We start from the raw sequence: 26,276 nt of genomic DNA on the forward strand, positions 1-26,276 counted from the left end.
TGTCTTTCTTATGCTGAGGGCTCCAGAGCTGGACGCAGCACTCCAGGTGGGGTCTCACTAGAGCAGAGGAGAGGGGCAGAATCACCTCCCTCGACCTGCTGGCCACGCTTCTTTTGATGCAGCCCAGGATACGATTGGCCTTCTGGGCTGCGAGCGCACATTGCTGGCTCATGTGCAGCTTTTCATCCACCAGTATCCCCAAGTCCTTCTCGGCAGGGCTGCTCTCAATCCTTCAGCCTGTATTGATACCGGGGGTTGCTCTGACCCATGTGCAGGACCATGCACTTTGCCTTGTTGAACCTCATGAGGTTCACTTCTCAAGCTTGTCCAGGACCCTCTGAATGGCATCAGGCGTGTCAGCCGTCCATCAGGCATGTCAACCACACCACTCAGCTTGGTGTCATATGCAAATTTGCTGAGGGTGCACTCAATCCCACTATCTATGTCGCTGATGAAGATACTAAACAGTACTGGTCCCAATACGGACCCCTGCGGGACACCACTCATCACTGATCTCCATCCAGACATTGAGCCATTGACTGCTGCTCTCTGGATGCAACCATCCAGGCAATTTCTTATCCACCAAATAGTCCATCCATCAAATCCATACCTCTCCAATTTAGAGAGAGGACGTTGTGGGGGACCCTGTCAAAGGCCTTGCAGAAGTCCAGATAGATGACATCTGTGGCTCTTCCCTTGTCCACTGGTGTAGTGACTCCATCATAGAAGGCCACTAGGTTGGTGAGGCAAGACTTGCCCTTGGTGAAGCCATGCTGTCTGTCTCGAATCACCTCCCTGTCCTCCATGTGCCTTAGCTTAGCTTCTAGGAGGACCTGTTCCATGATCTTCCCAGGCACAGAGGTGAGGTTGACAGGTCGCTAGTTCCCAGGGTCCTCCTTTCTACCCTTTTTAAAAATGAGTGCAATGTTTCCCTTTTCCCGGTCACCAGGGACTTCACCTGACTGCCATGATTTATGAAATATGGAGAGTGGCTTGGCAACTACATCAGCCAATTCCCTCAGGACTCTAGGATGCATCTCATCAGGTCCCATAGACGTATGTATGTCCAGTCTCCTCAGGTGGTCTCAAAGCTGGTCTTCTCTTACAGTGGGAGGGACTTTGCTCCCCCAGTCCTTGCCTTGAGGTCCATCCACTCGAGAGGTGTGGGAAGAGAGATTGCCAGTGAAGACTGAGGCAAAAAAGTTGTTGAGTACCTCAGCCTTCTCCACGTCTGTTGTTACCAGTTTGCCAGTCATGTTCATCAGGGGTGTACAATTTCTTTGACCTTCCTTTTCTGGCTGACATATCTATAGTATGCCCTTCTTACTATTCTTTGTGTCCCTTCCCAAGTTCAGCTCCAGCCGCACTTTGGCCTTCCTGACTCCATCCCTACACAACCAGGCAGCATCCCTATACTCTTTCCAGCATACCTGTCCCTGCTTCCACTGCCTGTGCATTTCCTTCTTGCCCTTTAGTTTGACCAGCAGGTCTCGACTCATCCATGCCAGACTCTTGCCTTTTTCTCTATTTCAACAAAGATAAACTATTTGTCCTCATCTTCAAGTCCCCTCATGGACAACCACAACCTTATTACTATTCTGTGTTGAGAAGTTAGCTCCCATCACTAAATGTTCCACATTGTCCTCCCAGTCTTCAAATGTTTTCTTCCTACTCTTTTTATGCTCCTTGTACTTGATAGGAAGTCACTGGACACATTTGCAGAAGTACCAAATCATTCCCATTCAGATTCCTTCTTCAAACTCGCTGGAAAACGTTCAAGGAATGAAAGAATTATTTGGCTTTTGCTGTGTTGATATCACTGGCTATCAATCTGACTAATACTGTTTCATTACTTTTTTTTTTACACCCTCGTCTGGCTGCATTCATACAAAGTTTTGATGTGTATTTATTTGTAGGTCACCTGAGACAGTTCCTGTCTTTTTTCTTCTGTCTGGGCAATACCTAAGAAAATGAAGTCCAAATCCATGCAGGGTCTGGATTGGACTTCATGTACTGGTCTTGTACCCCACATACAATTTGTAAAGACAGAATGAAAGAAAACTCTGTAATCCAGCAGCACTGCACTTACTGGAGTATCAGATACACTGCTTAATGAATCCAGTATGTCTATAAATTTTCTGTGGATTTCTTTAGGATTTGCCCTGATGCATTAGAAAGAAGTTTGCATGGATTGACTACAACTGTTAATAATGCATTTTTTTAGTTCTTTGTTTTTGTGTGTTGGACACTATAAATTTGTTGTGGCGTTAAGGTTAAAATTTTGTAATAAAAAGATTTGAAAGGGCTACCTGCCCTTTACCCTCAGACGAGTGCCCACCATTCTGCCTTGAGGGTCGGGTAGGATGAGTGCCCTTGACCTGTGCCCACTTGCTGGGTTATGTGTACGCTGAGTCCCCCACTCAGCCCGTGGAATGCCCCTCCCTTTGACGAGGCGCCATGCCTAGGCGCCCTCCCTCGCGAACTGCCGCGCAAGCTGCTGCGCCACGCCCTAGCTGCCGCGCCTCGCTCTGGGTCGCTAGCGCTCCCTGGGGCTGCCTCTACTGGCAGTGGGGGGTGGCAGCCATTACTCCTGGCCCCGCCAATGCCTCGTCAGCCAATCATAATTGACTGACTAACTATTGTCTGAAGGTCAGACTACAAAAAATAGTTATGTTCTCATGACGTCCCATTCTGTTATAGTTCTTCCTGCACTGATCAGATATTTAGGTTGGTGGCAGTTACACCGCGTTTAAATCTGCCGCCATTACTCCCGGCCCCGGCCATGCCTTGTCAGCCACCCTCATGAGAGCTGCCGGCTCCCGGCAACAATCATTTTCCTATATAGATTAAATTTAATGGACATTCCACTACCTTTCTTTTGATGAGATTACCAAGATTATAAAAGCCCTGTGTAGTGAACAAGAATGCCATCTGTTACACAGTGTCAAACCTACTTCTCAGAAAAACGTTCTTGCTTTTATAAAAGGGAATAATTCCTCATTTGACATAGAAAAAGTTTTATCAACTTGTGACAGTCCAGAGGAAGTGAGCTGTTTTACACCATGTGGTAGCTCCATCGGGCTATATAATATAATTACAATTTATATTTTTACTTAAATCTGCATGTAGGCACAAAAGATTTAATTCTAACTGACAAAAAATTCTGGAATATGCTCTGATATTTATAGGTTCATTTTTCTTTCTTCCCTGCTACAGCCTTTTCAATAACTACTCCAAATTGTAAATTATTTGAAAATTCTACCAAAGGTAAAACATACTTGTACTCTTTAAAGATATATTCCTGTTTTGTATCAGAAATTGGAAGCCTGGCAAACAATTTGACATTTCAGACATTTCATGAAATTCAAATTCTTACCCTTGATACCGTATTTTTACACCACAACCTGTTGTACCTGCAAAAGCAATACATTCAGACGTGGAAGAAAGTGCCAGACAAAAAAATAAGGACATGTGAGTCTGCCATTCATTTCCAGACTGCTCTACAGAACTATTCCTGTATTCTCAAGTATACATTAAAATCTCTATTGTCCTCCAGAGAAAATCTCTGTCACTCGGATTTACAATATCATTGGCAAGTCCAGAAAACTACAGCACTTGTGAGACAACTACAGAAAAGATGTATTTTAAGACACTGTCTTTGTTCTTTAAGTAAAACTGTTTCCTATCACATTACAATGGACTAGGAAGATGTCCACATACCTTCGGAAGTCTAAGGTTATGGGACATTATCCTCCTGTTCAAGGGTTGTAACTTAAAACATTCTTCCCCAGTTGCTTGCAAATATCTGATGGTCTCTGTCTACTTCACATTTTACCTATTTATAAGAGACTCTTCCTCTAAAATCCCTTTAGAACCATTTATAAACAGAATGAACGTCACATTTTTGCTTAAACTGACATTATTGCTCTTTTATTTGTTCAAAATATCAAGATAGGTATAATCTGCCTGGGGGTATTCTACCTACTTTGACAATGCTGAAACTCTCCCTGTTTGCATACAAAATTAATAGGAATCGCACAATATTTGAAGATTTATTTGTGTTTCTCATCACTATTCTACTCTGTACTCCAGCTCTTGGAAGAATGGACAGTGGGAATGTATTGTTGAAGCAAAGCTAGAATCATGCAGTTAGCAATACCTAAATACACCAGAAGCTCTTGGGGCAGAAAATTAAGATGAAGCCATGTTTGATGCTATCTTGCATCTTTTACCAGAAAGGCACACAAAGAACTTTTTTCCTTCTGAACATGAGTGAATACCATCTAGTCCTGGTGACAGAATAATTATTAATTTTATTGATTTTTCCCAAAATTTCTACTGGTATTTTCATTTGGGACATTTCTTCAGAGTCATCCTCTGGAAAGAAGGGGCACATACAGAAATTTCCCAGACCTCCTCAGTGGGGAACATTGATGTTAACTCCTTTAGGATTTTCTTTTTGAAATTTCTGTTCAGGCACATAAAATATAAATCTTCAGTGTATATCAAGTTCCCAAATGTATATTATTAATGTACACAAATAAATACAAGTCAATAGAAAAAAAACCACAAAGGAACTGAATGCATACTGTGGACTACATGAACACACCTCAAAATGCTCCTGTGAAGTATCAGGTTAGCTACTTGCAGCATCAATCACCAAAAATATTATCCCCAGTGTTTGATAATTTTTAACATCAGTGATAACTGATTGTTAGAAGGTATCTAACCCTGCACATCGTCTGCTGAAGAAGCTATTCAGGCCTACCTTCACTGGCCATTTTGCTAAAATGCATGGAGGGAAAAGAAAAAAAAAATCACTGTCAAGACAGCGATTCAGGTATGGCAAGGTACATATAAAGTCGTTTAGGAAGTACCGCAAAGCAGAGTTTCTGTCTCTATGGTCTCCTGATCAACCAATATTAATTTAACACCTACCGAAGCTGACTCGTGTTATCCCGGAGTGATCCAACACAGGAATTCTTAGATGTTACAAACAGCCACAAGACATGAAGGACTGGTCCTCACTATCTCTGATCATGAAGCAGTTAAGACATGGTATTTGAACAGACAGCACATCTTTTATGACCACAGCAATAATATGCTGAAACAAATTTGAAATTTGTGTTGGCAGGTAAGTATTTCATCTAGGAAGAGTGCCGGGAAACAGCAAACTAGGAATCGCAGTTTACGCTTACCACTTATATCAGCAGCAAAGATAAAACTGAAATTAGTGACAGTGCACAAAGGGAACAAAAAGAGAATAGAGGGCCTGGGTATTTTTGCTGTTGCTTTCAGTTGTGCCTAAAAATCCTTTAAAACCAGCAAAGAAACAGTGAAAGCTTAATTAACGATTTGTACTATAAACAGAAGTAATGAGGCTTAGTTGTATACCAATTTGTACCTTTTGTTCTTCAAGTATCCACATCAATGCAGTAACCTTGTTACTTTTGCTCTCTCCAAGTCCTTTATAAAAATTTTCTGGGCAAAAGATAATACATCCCAGTACTAGCTAGCTTGAATTGTGTGTTCTGACCCAGTAGATACTATTCACGTGCCAACAGAATGTACCAGGACAGAGGCTTCCTTTAATAAGGGCATTACCTCACAAGAAACTTTCACAAAACTTGAAAAAACATCATTACCCTGAAAAGCTCTATGCCTTCATTTTATCATACTCAAATTCAGCTGCAAAGTCAAAAAAGATTGGAGGGGTAGCAACATTGAGGTGAACAAACAGTAAGTAGAATTCCATCAGCTTAATTTGTAAAAAAAAAAAAAAAAAAAAATTAAAAAAGAATGAAATACTGACAGAAATAGACAGAAACAATTAACAGGGTAATTTACAAAGCTTTTACAAACAGGTCTTATTTTAAAACACATACTTTTCCTACAAGAACAGAACATGTGATAAATAATAAAACAAAATCAAATATTCAGAAAATGTTAGGAAACCTAATGACTGATGTAATTAAAATAAATTTTCAGAAATATTTTTTCAATTTTACTTCAACTGCTTTGTATTACTATATCCTATTCCATCAGCAGATCCCATCTGATAACAACAAATTGACCTACACAAATAATCAAGAACACTTTTTATGTTTATTACCTTATCTATGAAGTTAAAACCATAAAAGGGACTATACCAGAGCAGACCAAAGTCCATTTAGCTCAATAGCCTATCTCTGATGGTGACTAAAAGATGATACTGATGAAAGAATGGAAGCCTTCTTACAGATCTCCATCATATTGTTCTCTCTGACACTGATCATTTCCTTTCTAGGTTGTGTTGTCCTCCTTGTATGAAAGCAGTGCTATTCCTTTGGTTGTACTTACTACCTTCCTCTTAACTTGCCCAGGTCACAGATGGAGGAGGAACAAAAACAGCACACAGGATTCAAAAGGCAGGTAGATGATGGAGTTGTACAATACTCTCTTCTGATCTCTACCGTTTCCCCATGAATTCCAAATGCTTCATTTTCTGACAACTAGTGGGCACTGAACTGGTGTTTTCAATGAATCATTCATCATAACCCCAGGATCTCACTATGACGTTGTAATAGTTCAGATACCATCACTTTGCATTTGAAGGCCTTTTTCCCTCTATGTGTAAAACTTCACATCTACCTAGACTGCATTTTATCTGCCATTTGCGTTTCCGATCATTCAGTCTTGAAATGCCCTTCAGCGAAGTAAAAAAAGATGGAGAGCGGCAACCTGCATAGGCAACTGGTAGGTGGTAGTCATTGGAGACTTCCTTTAGCAGGAGACAGAGGCACCCATCTGCTGACCTGACTTTGATGTCTTGGGAGTTCTTCTACTTGCTGAGTGATGAGATACAGGATATTGCAGAGACTTCTGAGGCTTATCCAGCCCTTGCTGCTCATCACATGGAATGAAACTCCTAAGGGTGAGCACATGAAGAGTGACCATGGAGCTCTGACAGAGGGGTAAAGCGTTTAAGGGCCAGCTGGTTTTCTCCTCAATCCTTCCAGTGAAAGAGAAATGTTCATATAGGAGTGGACATATCCGGCATGTTAATACCTTACTAATTAGCTGGTGTCAGAGGCAGAGCTTTGACATTTATGACCACTGGAGCCTCTTGAAGGAGTAGGAACTATTGAGAAGAGATAGGATCCATCTGACCAAGTTGGGCAAGAGCATCTTTGCTAACTTAGTGAGGAAAGCTTTAAAATAGGTACATCAGGAGAGGATTGCTATAGCCTTAAAAGAAGTGAACGCATGGGGGGCAGCAAAGAAGCATCCAGGGGACAGCATGATGGAGAAGGCTTTTTCCCTTTTCTTATAAAAGTGGCATGATTGGGGTCCATCTCCAGTGTCTATACATGCATGAACACAGCATGGGAAACAAGAGCAATTCATGCACAGCTGCAGAGCAACGATCCCACTGGAATTACAGAAATACATTGGATAGCCCACATGACTAGAGTGCTGCAATGGATGGATACAAGCACTCAGGAAAGAAAGGCTGGGAAGGCAAGGAGGCAGAGGGTTGCGCTGTGTGCAAAGGGCTGAGTCAAATGCATACAGTTTTGCTTTGAAACAGAAAAGGAGACATTCAGGAGGTTATGAGAAAGATCAAAGGACAAGTGATGTTCTACTAAGAGTCTGCTACAGACTCCCTGATAAAGTACAGCAGGAGGATGGACTAGATGATTTCCAGAGGCCTCTTCCAATCTAAATTAATTCAGGATTCTGCAATCTTTAGAGCTGGCCTTTTATCACCATTAGTAGTTCACTTATTATTGAGTTTTTTCAGAGGTCTTTGGTGAATATCTTCTGATTTTGAATATTACTATGTATTTTATCTACATGTCCCCTACAGATAAGCTTTTTCTATAGTCCTTTTATTCTGAAATAAAAGAACCCCATAAAGTGGGGTTCTAGCACAGAAAGTGCTCCAGCTTCTTCCACAATTAACAGAAACACAAATAATTTATTTTGCATACTTCTTATATCTTTCACTTCTCTGACCACTTAGAGTCTGATCATCCATTTACCATACAAACTACCTGGCAGGTTTTGGTGGTTGTCATGTTTGAAGAAAGATTTATTGTCACTTATGATGTTCATTGTTCCTTAAACATTTTTGTCCAGCTGTATTGTTTTTAGATTTAACCTGCTAGAGTTCATGATCTTTTCTATTTTGTTCATTTGCACACAACTTCAGATTTGGGAAATATGACTTCTTGCTTCTAATTATTTCCCTTAATCTGCTGATTTGCCATGCTGAGTTACTTTTGCTCTCTCAAACTTTTTTTGATAGAGAGCATATATCCAATCTGTCCGTCCAATATAATGCTCTTAAATATTTTCTGGGATGCTTTCAGCTTACTTTTTGGCAAGCACCTTCATCCTCATCCAGTTATTTTTGAAGCTCAGCACAAGTTGGGTGTGGATTTTTTACTTGAAATGTACACACATTTTACATATTTGACATGCATAATGAAATATCTTATTCTGTGTTGGAAAGATGGTGAACCTAAGTTAAATCTTAGATTAAGTTTTGCCAATATAAACTATTGATAATTTTGTATTGCAGTAACATCTTTACATGAATAGGTAATCTATATTATCTGTAATTTCACAAAAATTATTTTGTCTATAAAGTTCAGAGTTTACTTATTTGCGCAAAAGACACATAGAATTTGCTGTGTTTCTGACCGCAATTTAAAGTGTTTCAAAGGAGCTAACCTGTTTCTAATATGCACCATTGTACCAAATATTTCTGATAGTAGTTAAAAACCCCTGTCTTCTGCAGATAAACATAGTAAAGTCATACTGATTTGAATTGAAATAATATTCCTTCATAAAAAGAGAAATTAAACCAATGTCACAATTTTAAGAAATAGGAAATCTGGATCAACGGTTCAAAGAATAACCTTAATACACTTCTTTTGCTCTACAAGGTATACAGTTTTTTATTTATTTCAAGAGTATTTATTTAGCATACTGCTTATTTGGAAAGAACATCTAAGAACTCCCCTTAAATCATCACATTCGAACTTTTATTATATCAGGTCAGCAGTAATACTCCTAACCTGGGTGATTAAATAGAATTCTGGCTAGAGTGGTTTGTATGTCTCTGGGTATCATGGACATTAAGAGAAGTTGTTTATTTGAGTAGTTGACAAAACGTATACAACCCATGCTGTTTGTATTGCTATTTAAATTGCTGCTCTCAATTACTTTTTTTTTTTTTTTTACTGTATTGCTTGGATGCTATCAGTTATTTTCAGTTCCTCCTTTATCATCAATGTACAGTATCTCAAGAAAAAAAACACCACAAAGTTTTACTTTAACACATAGTAAAGTTAAACTTTGCAGACAGGATCTGGTAGTTTGTCGCTTTGAGTAGCAGTGAAGATTAGGTTTCTGTGCACAAAATTTCATTTGTTAAGGACCACTAAATGCAAATAAGAATTGTTTTTGTGATCTTCAATTTTCCTATACTGGAGACAACACCAGGAATCTCAAAACACTGGTAGGCATAAACTTTTTAAAAACTTTTTTGTCATTTATCATGCTTTTTCTGGTTATTTATATACATAGGGGAAGTGTGACAGATGTGCCAGAATTGCAAAGCTAACTCGGGGAGGAATGGGGAAATAATCTTCATTGGGGTTACTGAACATAGTGAAAGGCTTGAAGTTCTTTATAAATGTGAAGGAAATGAAAGCAATCCCTCTGATGGAGATAAATCATGAAAGAATCTCTGCTATCATAAACTCGTGTGGATGTCTACCAGACAAAGAATAATTTTAGATACTTTTAAAAAATATTTTTTAAAAAAGCAATTGCATCTTTTTCTATTTAAAAATATTTTTTTAAAAAAAGATATATTTTTATGTTCTAGGTGTGTGATAGCAGATCCTTTCTATCATACAACAATGATTACCAGCAAGGCCAAAATGTATCTTGTAGAAATATTGTTCCTAATGCAAGTCCTGCTCGGACAGAGCTTTTAGTAAAAGTCTTTAATATTATCCTCAACGTTGTTCTTAGGAAAAGTATTTCATGTCCTTAGTGCTGGGAAGAGGTACTCTCTGTGAGAGCAAAAAGAAACAGCTCTATTTAAGTACATAAAGACATATGCATTGGCATAACCTTTTCTCTTTTTCCTGTTCTTGCTGCTGCTTTTGTGAAAGTGCTACTTCCAGGTAGCACGCTGTTATCTCTTTAGAGGCATACTTCCAGTTCATACAGTAGACCAGCACAACTACAAACCAGATAACTTAACTCCTTTCTGTGATGCTTTCCTATGTTGGTTAAGGACCTTGAAAAGCTGTTTATTTAGCCTTGATAAATGATTTCATATAGTAAATGGAGTTATACTGCTATTCTGTGAAGCTTTTTTGGAATAGTGAAGTGAAAATACACCAAAGAAACAAGGAATGGAACTAGATGCAGAGGCTAGAGGTGAAAATTAATCCGCGTGTCTTCCCTCCCTAATTCAAGTGATTGATCACAGATATGTTTTAAAAAATATGAAAGAAGAATAATTTGACCTTGCATCTAAAAAGTCACAATTGTACCTTTTTTGAAAAATCACATGAAACTAAACTAAAAATTCAAAATTCACTTTCCTTTTCAGTAGCAAGGGAAGCAAAATGCTTTCCTATGTATACTGTGTCTCATTATATATTTTAAATCTCTTCCCTTTTCTGATGAATTTTAAATGTCAATGAACACAAAGTGATGTGCTTCTGTTGCACTGCAGTCCTGGTCATAACAGCTTTATTACTCATTTTTACTTACACAGGGGAAAACCAGATTAATTTAAATACGTATTAGACACATAAGGAAATCGTCAAAAGACGTACTACAGCAGCCTTTTTTGGTGATGTTGACTTCAACTGTTTAGGCAGCAACCAACTCTACGTTTCTTCAGCAACCGTGACAAAGCAACAATGTAATGCAAGAAACACAGAAGATGAAGAACATGGCAAAATGTATAAATACTGTTTTTGATCAGTATGCCGCTTCTTGGATTAAAACCAGTAGGAAAAACATAGCTGATCTTCCAATTAGCTGTGAAAACAAACGAAGCATAAACAGAGCCCAGAAGTACATGCTAAGTATGTATGCATTCCAAAATAAACTAAGAGCAAAATCTCTCATTCGACATAACATACATACTCCTTGTATCTCAAAGTAGAATTTTTCATAAAAAGTATTTAATCCGAAATGGAAATAAGCAGTTATTATTAAAATTCTTAACTTCCAATTAAAGTTGATTTATTGATGTAAATCAATTACTGTAATCTGAAAAGTAAGACTTATTTTTGGCATATTTCTTCATTTTAAAGATCCTAATTTGGATAACTGGAGAACAATTCCTATTTGGATCAAATAACAAGCACATTACTTTCTCCAGGAAGTATGTCTGTATTTTCTAAAGTTATTCTTTGCGCATACACAGGAAAAGACATTCACAGAACACAGGTATAACTTGCCTTTTTTAACTCAAATTAGACAGTTTGCTCATCAAATATAGACAATAGTCCCTCACATGTCAATCAGTTTTTGTAGTCTGAGATCTTACCAGAGAACCAACCCAGAACATAGGAAAAAAAAAAAAAAGGAATATTGTAACAGGAAAGTCTAATAACAGTATCAGTATGCTATCTGCTACCTATGCATCCACTGCAGTATTATTTTCAGTTTTGACCATAAATAATGAGCAAGAGACTAGTTCCAGAGCTTCAAAATTTTTAACCATAGTTTGTGAAAACAGAATTAAAGGGGTTAAGACCAATTCACTAAACTGTTCCTTGTAGGTCCAAAGAAAACTGCAGCTCATGCTGAAGTACTGATTCTGATACACAGTTAAGAAAAATTCTTTGTGGCTTTTGTGCATGCTCAGATCGCTTACTACCTGCACTGTAGGCTGGATTAGACCCGTATTTCAAGTGAACAATTTACTTCACTGTGTAGGGATCACTAATCCTGAAACCCGCTCTACAGTTTAGCAAAGCTTTTACTTGGAAAAGCAAATTCCACAACAGCATAAATAAGAGGTCCCACATATGTTTAAAAACATTCTCATCTGCTGTGTTTGGCAGATAAGCTCCATTGTGAGTCAGAGGCAGGCAGCAAAGCACTTATATTTTGATTAAAGCCCTCTGATAATTGTCCCTTCAATAAATGAACATTTCACTAATCCCAGAACAGTGGTGGTGACTTCTCATGCAAGCATTTCTCCAGGAAGAGAAAGAGCTGCAAATTAGGCTTTCCTAAACTCAAATTCGGGAAAAATGTGCAAGTTTCTAATGGCAAAATAAAGATAAATGATGCTAGATCTTAGTTTCTGCAGGTTCACCTAGTCCAGGTTTGCAGGTGGTTTGGACTGTTCTCTACCATCTGGGCAACTAAACTCTGCCTAGGATAGATTTTGATTCCTTAACTGGCAGTTGAAGAACAACCTTACACACAGTTCTGGAAGGTAATCATGCGTCAGAAAGGCTTTAGTTCAATATACGGACAACTGAGAGATTTTTTTAGCCTCTAGTGTACAAAAGTAAAGAGTGTGCTCGTGGCTTCAAAATCTACTACCTCAATCTAAAAGAAAAAGCTGGATAAAATTCAGCTGAAATTTAAAATCATCTACCACAATGTTAAAATCTATTTCAGGATGGGAAAATTGTCTTGTAAATGTTCTCATTTCTTTTCAGCTGTGAATTAACAAAGTATGAAATCAGACATGTAAAAAAGAAAAAGTCTCCACAGTATAATTTAAGTACAGTAAATTAAATATTGTGAGTAGACACTTGGGGATAAGAGAAAAAGGTTAAGTAGTGGGTACACGCAGGAAACGAACATGACAGACATAAGTGAAGGTTGTAAAATATGGGGAGAAAGTGCCCAGGGAATGCTGAAGAAAGTCACAAAGACAAGGGAAAGGTAGCAAAAGATGGAATCTGAATCTTCTGAGAAAGCAAAGGAAGAGAGAATAATTTTGCTTTCTGTTGCCTTTGTTTTCATTATCTTACAATCTAGCCATTTATATGCTTCACTTACTAAACGATCCTAAATCAAAGCTTATTTCTAGATAACTTTTTGAATGCTAGTTTCAAATATTTTCCTGAGTTGAAGTAATATGTTACTAGGTACCTGAGGATTTCTGATACAGGAAGACAGTCATTTTAATGTTCTTAATTTAAATAGCATTTCAGAGGTTTTCAATATGACTAAGGCGATACAGCTTTGTCTTCCATAAACATGACTAAAATCAGTTAAAACAAATCACCAAGAGTGAATCACAACACTATCAGTTCAATAGACATTTAACTAAAAGCAAAATTAATGAAATATATGAATCTAAATGTAAAAAAGTATGTACTTTCACAGATCACAAAAGTTGTTAGTAACAATTTCAATGAAATATAAAATACAAAAAGAACGTGGGGTACTCAGATAAACACAAGCAGTGGTTTTATCAAATATATCTTATAAACAGTTTCTTCTCTGTTATGACAATACATTAATACTCTTATACAACTTCATGAATTTAAGAACTGCATTTCTGTTTGAAAGCATTATCTTCACACATGCATTGAACATAATTATTAAATGACTCATGAAATCATGCAGAATGAAATATACTATTTCATAATGCAGTTCTGTGTTTAAGCAAGATAACAGTTTTCAGAAGCCTTCTTCAGTATTTTCATTAAATGGAAAATACCTACCATAACACAACAAAACTAAAAGTAGAATGTTACAGGGAAGAAAAGTTTTGTGGCTAAAAGTAATGTCTTTTATTATACCAAACAGTAGGACTGAAAAAGTAGACAAGTGTTTTGGCATATAGGCCCTTCATCAGGTCTACTTGAGCATTTGAGACTAGAAAAATAGCCTGAAAAGTAGCATGGGCAGCACAGGACTACCATCTCCTATTCCGGTCTTGCTGCCCATCCCACAGAAAGTTTGGCTCCATAAAACTCTGTTTGGCTACATAAAACTCTATACTATATCCATCCATGCTACATAACACTTGGCTCTGGGTGCCCTCTGGGCAAACTTTCACCTCTTTAGCGCTCAAAAATTACTGTCTTTTTGTAGAACCAGCATATATGCCAGAAGCTTTGGGGTGTAATATGAAGGTACAAAGCTTATCAGGATACTATTACAGGAATGTGGAGAGAACCAAACCTGACACAGCCTCGTCCGCCTCATCCATGCTGACTTTTGGAGTGTTCACCATGCTCTCTCTCTCTTGTTTGGCACTCAGGCCAAACCCCAATTAACCTCTTCCTCCTCCACATACTGAAATCTATCTTATAATTTTCTTATCCCTACTATGAAAACTTTCTCTCAGGCAAACAGTAACTACAACCTTTTCTGCCAGTCTCCCAAATATCCTCCCCTGTGACTTTTCAGCTCACAGGGAATGCTGATATTAAAATAATCCTAACTGTTACTTTTTTGGCTTTAAAATCTGAATCTGTCCATTTCCTTCCTTGTATTTCCACGTAAAATTCAAGTCCAATATTACAGTCAATTCTTACTGATTTATAGGAACTTTATGCAGGCCCAACAAGAACTCAAGAATACTGCTAGCTACCAATCTCCCATGACATATCTTATTTGGTAAACTGCAATGCCCTCCTCATACTGAAAGTAGACATGAAATCTGAAACATTGCAGATTGGATCAGCTAGTAAGACAACCAGGGGAGTAACCAAGACCAGTAGGTAAATAATAATAATAAAGGAAATATTCAGGAAAATCTTTCTGAACAAATTCTGAGAATCCCAGAAAAAAATTAGGCTGCAATGGACCTCTGCAGATCATCTATCCCAGTTCAACGCTGGACTGGAACAGACCTTTGGATGCAGCTTGCCTTCTACAGCCTTGCTAACGCAGTTAGGGTCCATTGCCATAGCTGCGCTCTGCTGACTCAGCTTCATTCCAGAACATTTATTTTTTAAGAACCACTTCCATTTTATTCTGCTTTCAGCAGTCCAGAGTCACCATAGCATGGTTTTTATTTACTTATTACTGCCCTTCCCTTCAATCTCCTTTTTCTCAAAACTGAGGAAACTATGTGCAGTGGAACTTTGCAGACACGTCTCCTTCCATCAGCAGCCATCACTGACAGAAGCTGCACGCTTCTCATAGACAGGTCTAACAGCTTTGAAATTCAAAGTAGGACCTCCGTGAAACTTTAACTTGAAACAGAGGCTGATATACACTACACAGCCAGCCTTTTCTGAAAGCCAATAGTATCCAGAACTGATAAGCCAATGATGCAAAAAGTCTGTATAAAATTTAGTATCTGCCACTCGCACTACTGGAAAAAGCTAAGGCAAAGAAAAGGTACCAAGACTTCTTTTGTTCCTCAGAGCACTGATGACACAGCAAATAAACAAGGAGGAACTGAAGAGCATTACTACAAGATGATTCCACCTCTACATCCCATTCTTGAAAATACATACATATGTGATTCTTACAGAAAACCTTCAGGATATACATATGCACACACAGAAATAGACAAACATATTATATGTCTTAGTGAAAGCTATGTGTTTTATGGCTAACACCAGCAATATCCAACACTTAGCACATACCATATTCCATTTTGAAAAATATTGATGTACTTCAGTTTATATTCCTCTTCACATTCTTATACAGAAGTAGTACTTCATCTGCCACAGAAACACAACCAACCATGGCATGAAATGCAGCAGCTGTATAACAGCTTTTGGCAGATATACAGAAAAGTTTAATGAGAAGACTGGCCCAGGTAGCCAAAGCTACAGATGAATTAAATAGTGAGAATATTGTTACCCAAGCTGAAAATTTGACTAGGATAATGAATTAACCTGTTATCCAAACGGCTATGATGCTTTTAGCCTGGTTTAATAAATAAAAAACCAACCACACTCTACGTCACTGTCTAAATTGTCTGGCTCCCATTTATTTCTCTCCCTCCTGCAATAACTTTTGAGCTTCTTGGCCAATTTTAACCAAATTCAACAGACAAGTAGAGGTCTCAGAAATACTACATTCCTATAAACTTTCTGAAAATGAGACAGGAGAGAGAAGAAGAAACCCCATTTATGTCTCCACTGAGAGACTGCAATGGGCAAGAAGACCTTATTAGATATCAGAAAACCTGCATGAGAGAAAGACCCTGTAAATGTCTCTGTTATGGAAAATCTTCAGTCACTGCTCATTAAACATCTAAGACAATCAACTTTGAGAAATAAGTCCACCAGAAATCCAGCTTACTTAATTCCAAGTCATGAAAATAATTAAAAACTATAAGAGGTTGGGACCTGAGATTCGTTATCTCATGTAAAAGGCATTACTTTTCACAGGAAGGAATAAATCTCACAAGGCTATTCAAGCAAGAGGATCTTGCCCAGACAACTTTTCTGTGCCTTTTGACAGAGCCTTGGGTTTGTATGATACAATATATCCATTGCTTCCTTTCAGCTGTTCCTCCAAACTCTTTTCCCTTACCTTAAAATATACATTTTTGCATGAGTATTCTCAACATTAAGTATAGTCACACATATCTGTATAATTACAAACCTATTACAGTAAGGATGAATATTGTATCTTCATATTGTTACTAAAGCCTTATGATTATGAATAAAAACTAAAATATAACCTGCTTTTAACCACTAAGTTTTCAACCAGGAAAAGTTGCATGTTATTAGCAAAAGCGTAAAGGTTTAGAAAAGAGATTTTAAATGGTTCCCTCCAATGCTGGGCTTAATTTAGATCGTTTTATTTTTAATTTAACTCCACACAGTGATTCTTACCCTTTGATGGTATTCTAGGACCATTTGTTCTTCATTACGTAATGGAAAGGAGGTCTGCATCTAATATGTGAATATCACATTTATTTAGAAGATAAACGGACATTCATCTCAGCCAAAGTGGCATCAGTTGTGACTATGCATCACAACCAAAACTTCCAAAATCTTAACTGACTGCAAACTTTTAGAACTCTTTGGCACAGTTACTATAGTTCACTCATGTGGATTACTCATTTGGATGTGGCTATGTGGGCCAGAATTCATCTCACCAAACACAGATAACATCAGCCATACTTACCTAGGCCCCCTCCACAGACAATGGAGAGAGGCAGACACTTCTAGGACATGATTCATCTCCTTCTCAAGTAGGGAGAGATTTAAGATAGATATGGTGAAACCACCCATATCTCTATAAAAGGAGCCTAGCTGATTGGTGTTGATGCAGTCAAATCACATTCCTACACTTTGGCAATATCCTGTTTTAGGAACTTATGTGCTTATTCTGATGCATGATTAAATATGCAGTGTGAGCACCTGTTGGTGGAGAGACACCAAGCATCATCCAATAAATCATTTGATAATGAGTCAGTAACCCACTGATACCTAGTTAGTCATTTTCTTTCAGTCAGTGAAATTATCAAAGAGAAAATGTATTTGAATTCAAGGAGACTACAAACTTGTAAAAGGAGTTCTGAATACACATAGTTGGATGCTCCATATTAATTCAAGTACGTTTCAAAGAAGTTAGAAATGATTTTGATAACAGTTTCTGAGATAGAAGGTTATTATCACACCGTCAAGCCAAAAAGAAGTGTTCAGCAGAAGCATGGATCCATTCTTGACTAAATTTAACTTTCAGTATGATAGATAAACAGAAAAATTTAGAGCTACAAACATCAGAGATTTACTACTGCAAATCATATATTTATATAAGTACAGTAATATCTCTGTATAATCATATGATAGTGTAAAAGATCTAAAAAGTACTAAAAGTTAGCTTCTTAATATTACACAAGTGCAAGTTTAAACTTTGCAACTTAATACTGCATTTAATTGTAAAAACAAGCATATTTAAACTATCAGAATCTAAAATACTAATTGTATATAAAAGTGAACACTTAAATTTAGGTCCTAAAATGAATCACCTAAGCAGCAACATGATCCTCAAATCAGGACAGAATGAGCCTGAAATGTTGCCCAGAAAATCAGATGGGGGGGCAAGCTCAGTGCATCCATCTAATAAGTAAAGAACAAACAAAACCCAACTCAATTATTAATATGCTAATATTTTAATACAGTTATAAAAAGAAATTAAAAAAATTGTTACTTACTTTAGAGATCTGAAACAATGCGGACTTCTGAATAAACTACAATCAGTTTCTTCCCAAGAGAGAACTGTCTAACTTTTCCACTACTTTCAAATCTGAAGTGGAAGATATTTTAGGCCTGGCCAAATATCACTGGAAGAAAATTCGTTCACATGTTTGGCTATGTTTTGCATTCCATCCTGTTGCTTTGGCATACAGACGCAGCTAATTATAATCTGTGACATAAGCGGCCAATTCTACTGCTAAAATGGTTGTGTACTGACTCCAGAAATGAACTGCCCCACTGTAAGACATACCAATCCATAATGCATACGAAAATGGCCCAACCTGTCACGCCAACTGCTTTATTAAAATCTGAGGATACGCAGCACTTCATAGAATCTGCATGTAAAAACTATTAACATAGTTAGCTGCTAACAGCACACAATGCAAGACCAGAAACAAAAAAGACTTCTGCTTTCTTTTCTGAATCCATATGTAACATTCACCTGAATTTTAATAGTTGTTTTTCTGAAAATTTTTAATTGTAATGCTAACATTATTCTAACTATAATCTATATTGGCTATACATAATAGCACATATGACATTTTTATACAATAACCACACTAACAATTACCAACCTTTCCAAAAAGTTAAGCCATTCTTGGGATTTAAGGAAGATGCATATAAATACCAAGAGCTATAAAAAAAAGTTGCATATATTACATATTTTAAGATGATATTATAGAAATTATGAGACATCTTTTTTCAGTGCCATTTAAGCTTTGGGTTCTCAAATGCAGAAACAAGAATTCGAGCCCAACACTGCTTACATTAGACTGACTATACAAACAATGACCAACAGACTTTCTGTTCAACCTACGGTGCTGGTAGCTGTCTGCAATTTAAAAAGCATTAAAACACACATTTGTAAGATTTACAGAATAAAAGTTTTGTGCTATGTGAAGCATTGCAATCATCATCCATGTGTTTGGACAATTTCATTTCTCAAAGCACAATGTTTCCTTTTTTCAAGCCATGCACTCACACTGTTATCATGCTTTAGAAGATGAAGCTCCTATCAGACATTTAACAGCTGCAGATCATAAATTTAGTACTGACACAAATGCAACTAATCAGAGGCTTACAAGATACTTCTTTCCCTTTATGAATTCTGTGACCATTAATCCTTCATCAGACTGTTTACATGAACAAATGGAGAAGGTCTTTTCTACACAAAGGAATTAATTCACTGGTATCTGACAAAAATAATAAATATTTTTCATAATAAAATATTTATTGATATCTTTAAAACAACTTTTATATTTAATCTCATGGATTTATGAAAGATAAACTGGGACGAAAGCATTTGTATATTGTGTTAACAGCAAAGCTTTTCTTTAATTGAAATTCCCTGTAAGTATTAGAGGAATAAACCTATAAATGCCAGATAGTTTTGAGGGGTTCATTATTTAGTCATTATTTAGGTGATAGGGTATTCATGTCCAGGGATTTCCTGCAAAATTTTTTGTTTATTCTTGGAGAAAAGCAGAGATAAAACTGGATAGAAGACCCCCTAAACCCAACATTTTAACTTCATTTTAATGTTTCTTTTTGCCATATTTGTAATTATTTGATTTCTCAATTTATAAAGAAAGATTGACTAACATAGTGCCCAGCTACAGAAAGAGATTATATTAGATTATATTACATTATAGCATCGGGCTATGATTAATGGGATGAAATTTAACAAGTCCAAATGCTGGATCCTGCACCTAGGACAGAGTAATTCCAGACACAAGTATAAATTGGGAGAGGAGTGGCTGGAGAGCAGCCCTGCAGAAAGGGATCTGGGGGTGCTGGTCAGCAGCAGGCTCCACAGCTGTCAGCAGTGTGCCCTGGCAGCCAAGAGGGGAAACCCCACATGGGGTGCATTAAATAGAGCATACCCAGCCGGTCAAAAGAGGTGATTATCCTGCTGTATTCAGCATTGTTGTGGCCTCACCTTGAGTGCTGTGTGCAGTTCTGGGACCCACAATTTAAGAAGGATGTGAAGGTCCTTGAATGTGTCCAGAGGAAGGCAACAAAGCGGGTGGAAGGGCTGGAAGGAATGTCCTGTGAGGAGTGGCCAAGGACTTTGGGCTTGTCTAGTTTGGAGAAAAGGAGGCTGAGGGGCAACCTCATTGCTCTCCACAGCTTCCTGAGGAGGGGAAGTGGAGAGGGAGGTGCTGATCTCTTCTCCCTGGTATCCAGTGACAGGATGCATGGGAATGGTTCAAAGCTGTGCCAGGGGAGGCTTAGACTGGACATGAGGAAGCATTTCTTTACCAAGAGGGTGGTCAAACACTGGAACAGGCTTCCTAGAAAGGTGGTCGATGCCCCAAGCCTGTCAGTATTTAAGAGGCATTTGGACAATGCCCTTAATAACATGCTTGAACTTTTGGTCAGCCCTGAACCGATCAGGCAGTTGGATTTGATGGTCGTTGTAGGTCCCTTGCAACTGAAATATTCTATTCTATTCTATATCACCAAGTAGCCCTCTTTATGGACAGAACTTTTGTATTATTTTCCATGTCTGATTACTCTTCTTGTCTAGATTCATGATGTCTTTTGTCTACTCTTCTACCTATCTAATATCTGCAAAGTAAAATTTCTAAAAATGACAAGAACAAATAAATACCTCAGTTAGTATCTTCTGAAGTTCTCATGAAGTAGGACTGAAGCAAGAGCAACTGTCAGTGAGTTCTCAATCATCTGAAGGCAGCTGTCTTCCTATTTAAATGGAAAGAATGAAAAGAGAAAGGAAAAATTTTCATGAGTATGGGGAAAGAACAAAATATATTCCTGAATTGCCCTCCTGACTACTTTAACTGAAAACATCTTACAAGTGATGGGCCAAAATCCACTGAGATTAAAATTGTGGAACGCAAATGAAACACTGGACACCCAACGCCTGTTTGGACTGCAAATGTTCACGACAGCACAGTTTACAGTAAATGAGAAATAAATATTAGTCCAAAATCTATGTGAAAAATAATAAGATTTCTGTTGCAATGTTGAAATTCAATCTAGCATTAGAATGCATTAGTATAATGAACAATGACTTCAATTATGGGGTTTCATGCATCTGTGGAAAAACTAAGTCTTTCTCTCAGTCAAGTAATTATCGTCACAGTTCAAGAACGCTGATGTCCTGTTCCTCACCAAAACCTGGCAACCTCCTTTTCATCTGTATTTTGAAAGTCAATGACTGACGACTTAGTCCTGGAAAAGTAACTAAGCAAACATATTTATCTTCCACATTGAGTATGAGTCCACTCATACCAGCACTTGACTAACTAGAAGTACTTGCAAACTTATACCATGAGAAAACAGTGGAAAAAGATAAGTAAATTGTGGTTTGACTATTCTGCCATCAAAAGTTGTCAATTTTTTTTTAGAGCAAAAAATTAGAATTTTGACAAAAATTCTGTGTATACCTACAAGATTTCAAGAACATCTGCTTACCCCTCAAAGTACAAGACAACACAATGGTAGAGAAGACAATGACTATCGCATATCAGTTTAACTAATTCATCTAAAACAGACACAGAAGCCATTTGGTCCTATCTGTATCAACTTCTCTAACTTATTCAGATAATTTTCAAGTCTGTGACATGTTTGAAGAGTGTGATAAGGATTTGTTAAGCAAAGGGCATTTAGGGCAAAATAAGGATATTATAGCCTTTATAGAAAACAGAGTTTATCTTAGAAATAAAGTACTACACAAAAATTTTACAGTTAATAAGAAATTTTAGCTTTATTTTATTCTCCATGTTAGATTTTCTCTGATTATTTCTCAAAAGGCAGTATGTGTCCATAGAGGCTTATAAACTGCAGTCAGGAAATAGATTCTTAGATCGTCTGTGCAGTCAAAAGAGTATCTGGCTAGTACTGGAATCATGCTCTTACTTCATTTGCAGTATCTTTCTCTTTGTGGCCTAAAATTAGTCAGTGTCAGTCACACTCCCTCCTCAGAAAAAAAAACCAAGACACCCCGAGCCTCTTGTATCCCCAAAATTGCATTGCAAGAGATAGTTAATAATGAAGTTAACTAAGAATAGAAGTCCTCTACTGCTGAAAACTGTAATTATGTAGCAAACAGTAAATATAGCTAAAATTAGGCTGTGTAACTCCAGACGAAACAGAAATTTCACCATATGAAAAATTAAAAGATACCTTGATAAAGGTTCAGAAAGTTCAAGTAGTACAGCAAAAGCAATTTACATTAAGGATAAAATGGCACATACTTTGGAAAAAAAAGTAAAATTCACATGAAAATATATACCTATTAGAATTACCAAATGCAAAAAAAAAAAAAAAAAACCACATGCAAATATTTGTCTATTAGAATCACTAAATGCAAAACCCCAAACCAACCAAATGCTCAAGCAATTAAAGTGGGGGGTAATTTTATTAATGGTCAGAAAATATAAAAAGTAATTCGTTACTAGACATCTCTAGACTTCCAAGAACTGAGGGAAAATGTCCAAGTCTTCTCAATTCTTGTTCTTGTGTATGTTAGTCACTTGTGAGATTGAATAATGAAGCAACAGAAGAATCACCTTTTCAAAAAAGATTTTTTCCAGTTCTCCAGACTTCCCACTACTATTAGAGGCTCTAATATGATACGAAACAAGAACTGTTGGAAACATTTTTTTCTAATGTTTCCCTCCAAAGCATTTTGACTTAGCTATGTTTGATGTGCTTTTTAAATTTGTAAGGGATAGGACAGCAGGCCGTTTATTGATAGATTGAGACCTTGCTCCTTCCTAAGAATAGGGCTATGGTGAATATCTAGAAAGGGATGTCATCTTCTAAACCTGAGCAAAACAGTGAGCCAAAGGAGGACTCAATCTTCCACGTATAAATAGAAAGAAACATTTGAAAGTTACTGTTGCACCTATTAAAGCTATAAAAATGTAACTGTTTTAAATAGTTACTTAAAAAGGTGGAAAATACTCCCATAGGAACCTTTTGGAATATAAACACAGGACCCCCAAATATACAAGGCTTTAAGGGAGATCTGCCTAGACCATTTCATTACATGATATCTATGAGGAGATTCAAAACAGCTTTGAAACTCAGAATATTTATGTTTTATTAGAGTATGAACAAGAATAAACTAAAACAGAAAAATCTGAAAATGACTACGCAAGACAAGATAAAAATAAAAGGACTTATTTTATAAGTATCCAACTGCCCAGTGTGTCAGTGCACAGCAGGTCCTTGTGCCTGGTTTCTAGGAATTTTTTCCATTTGTGAGCATGAACAGCTGGCTGTGGGTCTACTGCCGGATCACCCCAGCAGTATTTCAATCTCTGCTTGTCTCCCAGTTCCTTGCTGCCACACTGCTCTTCTCTATCCCTTTTTTTTTTTGCCATTTTCTGTCACCTGGACTCTCCTCCCCAGCACGTTCAGTGGCTCCAGAACAGGAACCTTTTTGCACCTCCTGTTCACCTGCTCTACTCACTCTCTTTTCAAATTAACGTAGGCACAAAATGAATTTATATAAAACAGATTCAAACTGTCACAGAGGGCTAGTTAGGTTGTTTTTTTTTGGGGGGGGGGTGTTAAATGGTATCTTCTGCTTGGATTGCATCATCACACAATTTGATTAAAAACTATTTAATTTCTGTGGGTTTAATTCTGTATTATCCTTTAAAGACATTAAGTAGTGAGGCAGCAAGTGAAAAGCTGCATGTGTACTTTGTGCTCACTGCTTGTACTCTGTGCGAAGATGAGCCTGACAGGTGAACTGGAATAGATGTAACATGGGACAAATTGCTTTTCTAAGAGTAAACAAGCAAGCTCAGGTTTGTAGGCCCTTTCAAAGAGTCAAGTTGAGGAGGGAAAGACTAATTTGGAGGCTGCGGCTTGTGTGCAGACTGGAAGACACAATGGGGAGACCTTGCTACAGTAGTATCTTCAAGGCAGAAGATGTTGCCTAACTTAATACTAGGGAGAAAATAACCCACCAAACATTAAATGTCCAAGCAGATTTGGAATTATTTTGTCCTAGTGCATGGTAGGTACAATTCGGGCATTCTCCTAAGTATGAAATTCAACTACTCTTGTGGCTTGAAGAAGTCAATTGTTCGCTTTTTCTCAAGAAGAAAACCAGAAATGTATACTTTGGTTTATATGAAACTCTACAATATTCTGGACAGGAAAGTGGAGTAAAGCACTTTTTAATAGGTTCATTATTCTGTGCATTGGGATTTTTATTTTAGGATATGATTCACTGCGCACCTACTCACAGCTCCATCTGAAAGCACTGTGACAGGCAGAATAGTATATTTACAGTTGTATTCTGTACAGTATGTCAAATCACTTCTACAACAGATGTCAACAGCACTGACAATCAACAGAGAACCATGTTTCATGTTCCTTGGTCACAGCATTTCCTTTTACATCACTTGTCCTTTACTAAAAACAAAAGCAAAAACCCCAAATCCACTAAATGTCCAGAGCAGGATAGGCTAGTCTTCTGCCTTGTGATATCTGAACACTGAAGAATTCAAGTGAAACACATGGCTGTCACCCAGTATAGGTGGCTGTATAAAACAGAAAACTGAATGACTGTCCCTCCATGGTAGAATAGGTTTAACAGGTCTTGGAAGCTCTGCATCTGTGCCCATATTGGATAAAGGTTTGTACAGATACAAACCCTAAAGAATAAAATGAGTTTACCACTCTCTTTTGCTTTCTTCCTCTTTCTTTTATCTCCTTTCATTTTTCTTGTTTCCTTCCCTACTCACAGATATATCAGAAGTATAGCTGATCAAGAGATATAAAAGCCCCCCATTTTCTTTTATCATTAAACGTTATTTTTCAGTAACATAATATATATTTAATTCTGACATAATAAAGCAGGTGTATCTAATCTGCATTTGAAATAAAAGCATATAAAAGCATCTAAAACTCTGTTTAAATCCTGTGATTCAGTGTTTAATTCACTAGTTACAATAGCTTTTTCATTCAGCACCAGCATGCATCTTCCCAGAAAGAAGGGAAGCATGAGAGAAAAAGAAAGACTTAAGGCACACAAGAAAAATGTTTCCAGTTCCAAAAGATTTAGAAGAGGAGAAGTGGAAATATGAAAACTACAGTGATCTGGCCAGGACACCATAACAGGAACCATGGTCCCAGAGCTCATTCCCTGACAGACTCAATGCCCAGAAAGTTTTAGCGGATTGCAATTTTATATTTGGAGCAACTGACTATTAAATTATTTCCATAGGAGGAACCTACATTAGTTTAATTTTCTTAAAACTGCAGTCATCAATAACAGTGATAAAAAGATGGAACACTAGTTAAATATTTAAGAGAAAAGATATAGTGCTAATATAGTGCTCCTTCTCTGTTAAACAACTGGAAAAAGTTATTGTGGGATGGTCATACTGTAGACCAGCATGTATGCTCAAAGAGAGAGAATGAGTAAGATTGGCTGTTTAGCTAGTACAAATTAAATGAATACATTCTTAATTTGTTATGAGTCCTAAAGAGAATTTCCTTAATTTCTTTTGTTGCACAGGTTCAGCTTTCAAAATCTCAGAAGTACTTCCAAAAAACAAACTAAAATTTAAAAGCTAACAGAAGAAAATAAATAAAATTGAAGGAGGAGTTAACCCAAAGGTATGTTTTAGCTAATATGTAACGTGGTCATTTACCTAACTAAATCTTGCTCCAAGAGAAATGAGGATGTTAGCAATAATCTAGACAAAAAGAAGTTTTAAATATTTTCATTTTACATGTGTCCTTGTTTCGGCTGGGATAGAGTTAATTTTCTTCCTAGTAGCCGGTACAGTGCTGTGTTTTGGATTTAGCATGAGAATAACATGACAACACAGTGATGTTTTAGTTGTTGCTAAGCAGTGTTTATGCTAAGCCAAGGACTTTTCAAGCTTCTCACATTCTGCCAGCAAGGAGGTGCACAAGAAGCTGGCAGGGAGTATAGCCAGGACAGCTGACCCAAACTGGCCAAAGGGATATTCCATACCATGTGACATCACGCTCAGTACATAAACTGGGGGGAGCTGGCCAGGGGGCAGCAATTGCTGCTCAGGGACTGACTGGGCGTTGGTTGGTGGGCAGCGAGCGGTTGCATCACCTCTTGGGTTTTCCCCCCCG

At 37.4% G+C, this 26,276-nt stretch overlaps 1 protein-coding gene across 5 annotated transcripts in view; it reads right to left on the reverse strand.

Moving 5' to 3' along the window:
* The window catches only part of SGCG (sarcoglycan, gamma (35kDa dystrophin-associated glycoprotein)), a 161,296-nt gene that overhangs the window by 98,829 nt on the left and 36,191 nt on the right, over positions 1 to 26,276 (reverse strand). For 2 of the 5 annotated variants that reach the window (XM_009327768.1, XM_009327767.1), the window contains exon 2: positions 20,785 to 20,876. Coding sequence is in view for 1 of the 5 variants with exons in the window: in XM_009327765.1 (XP_009326040.1) it covers positions 5,405 to 5,428 (24 nt within the window). In the remaining 4 variants the exon portion in view is untranslated. Of the gene's footprint in view, positions 1 to 5,404; positions 5,515 to 18,127; positions 18,222 to 20,784; positions 20,877 to 26,276 lie in introns of those variants that run through there. The other 3 variants (XM_009327769.1, XM_009327766.1, XM_009327765.1) reach the window with 2 other exon arrangements.

The sequence above is a fragment of the Pygoscelis adeliae genome, unplaced genomic scaffold (assembly GCF_000699105.1).
Source record: "Pygoscelis adeliae isolate BGI_AS28 unplaced genomic scaffold, ASM69910v1 Scaffold14, whole genome shotgun sequence".
In the NCBI taxonomy this organism is placed as follows: Eukaryota; Metazoa; Chordata; class Aves; order Sphenisciformes; family Spheniscidae; genus Pygoscelis; species Pygoscelis adeliae.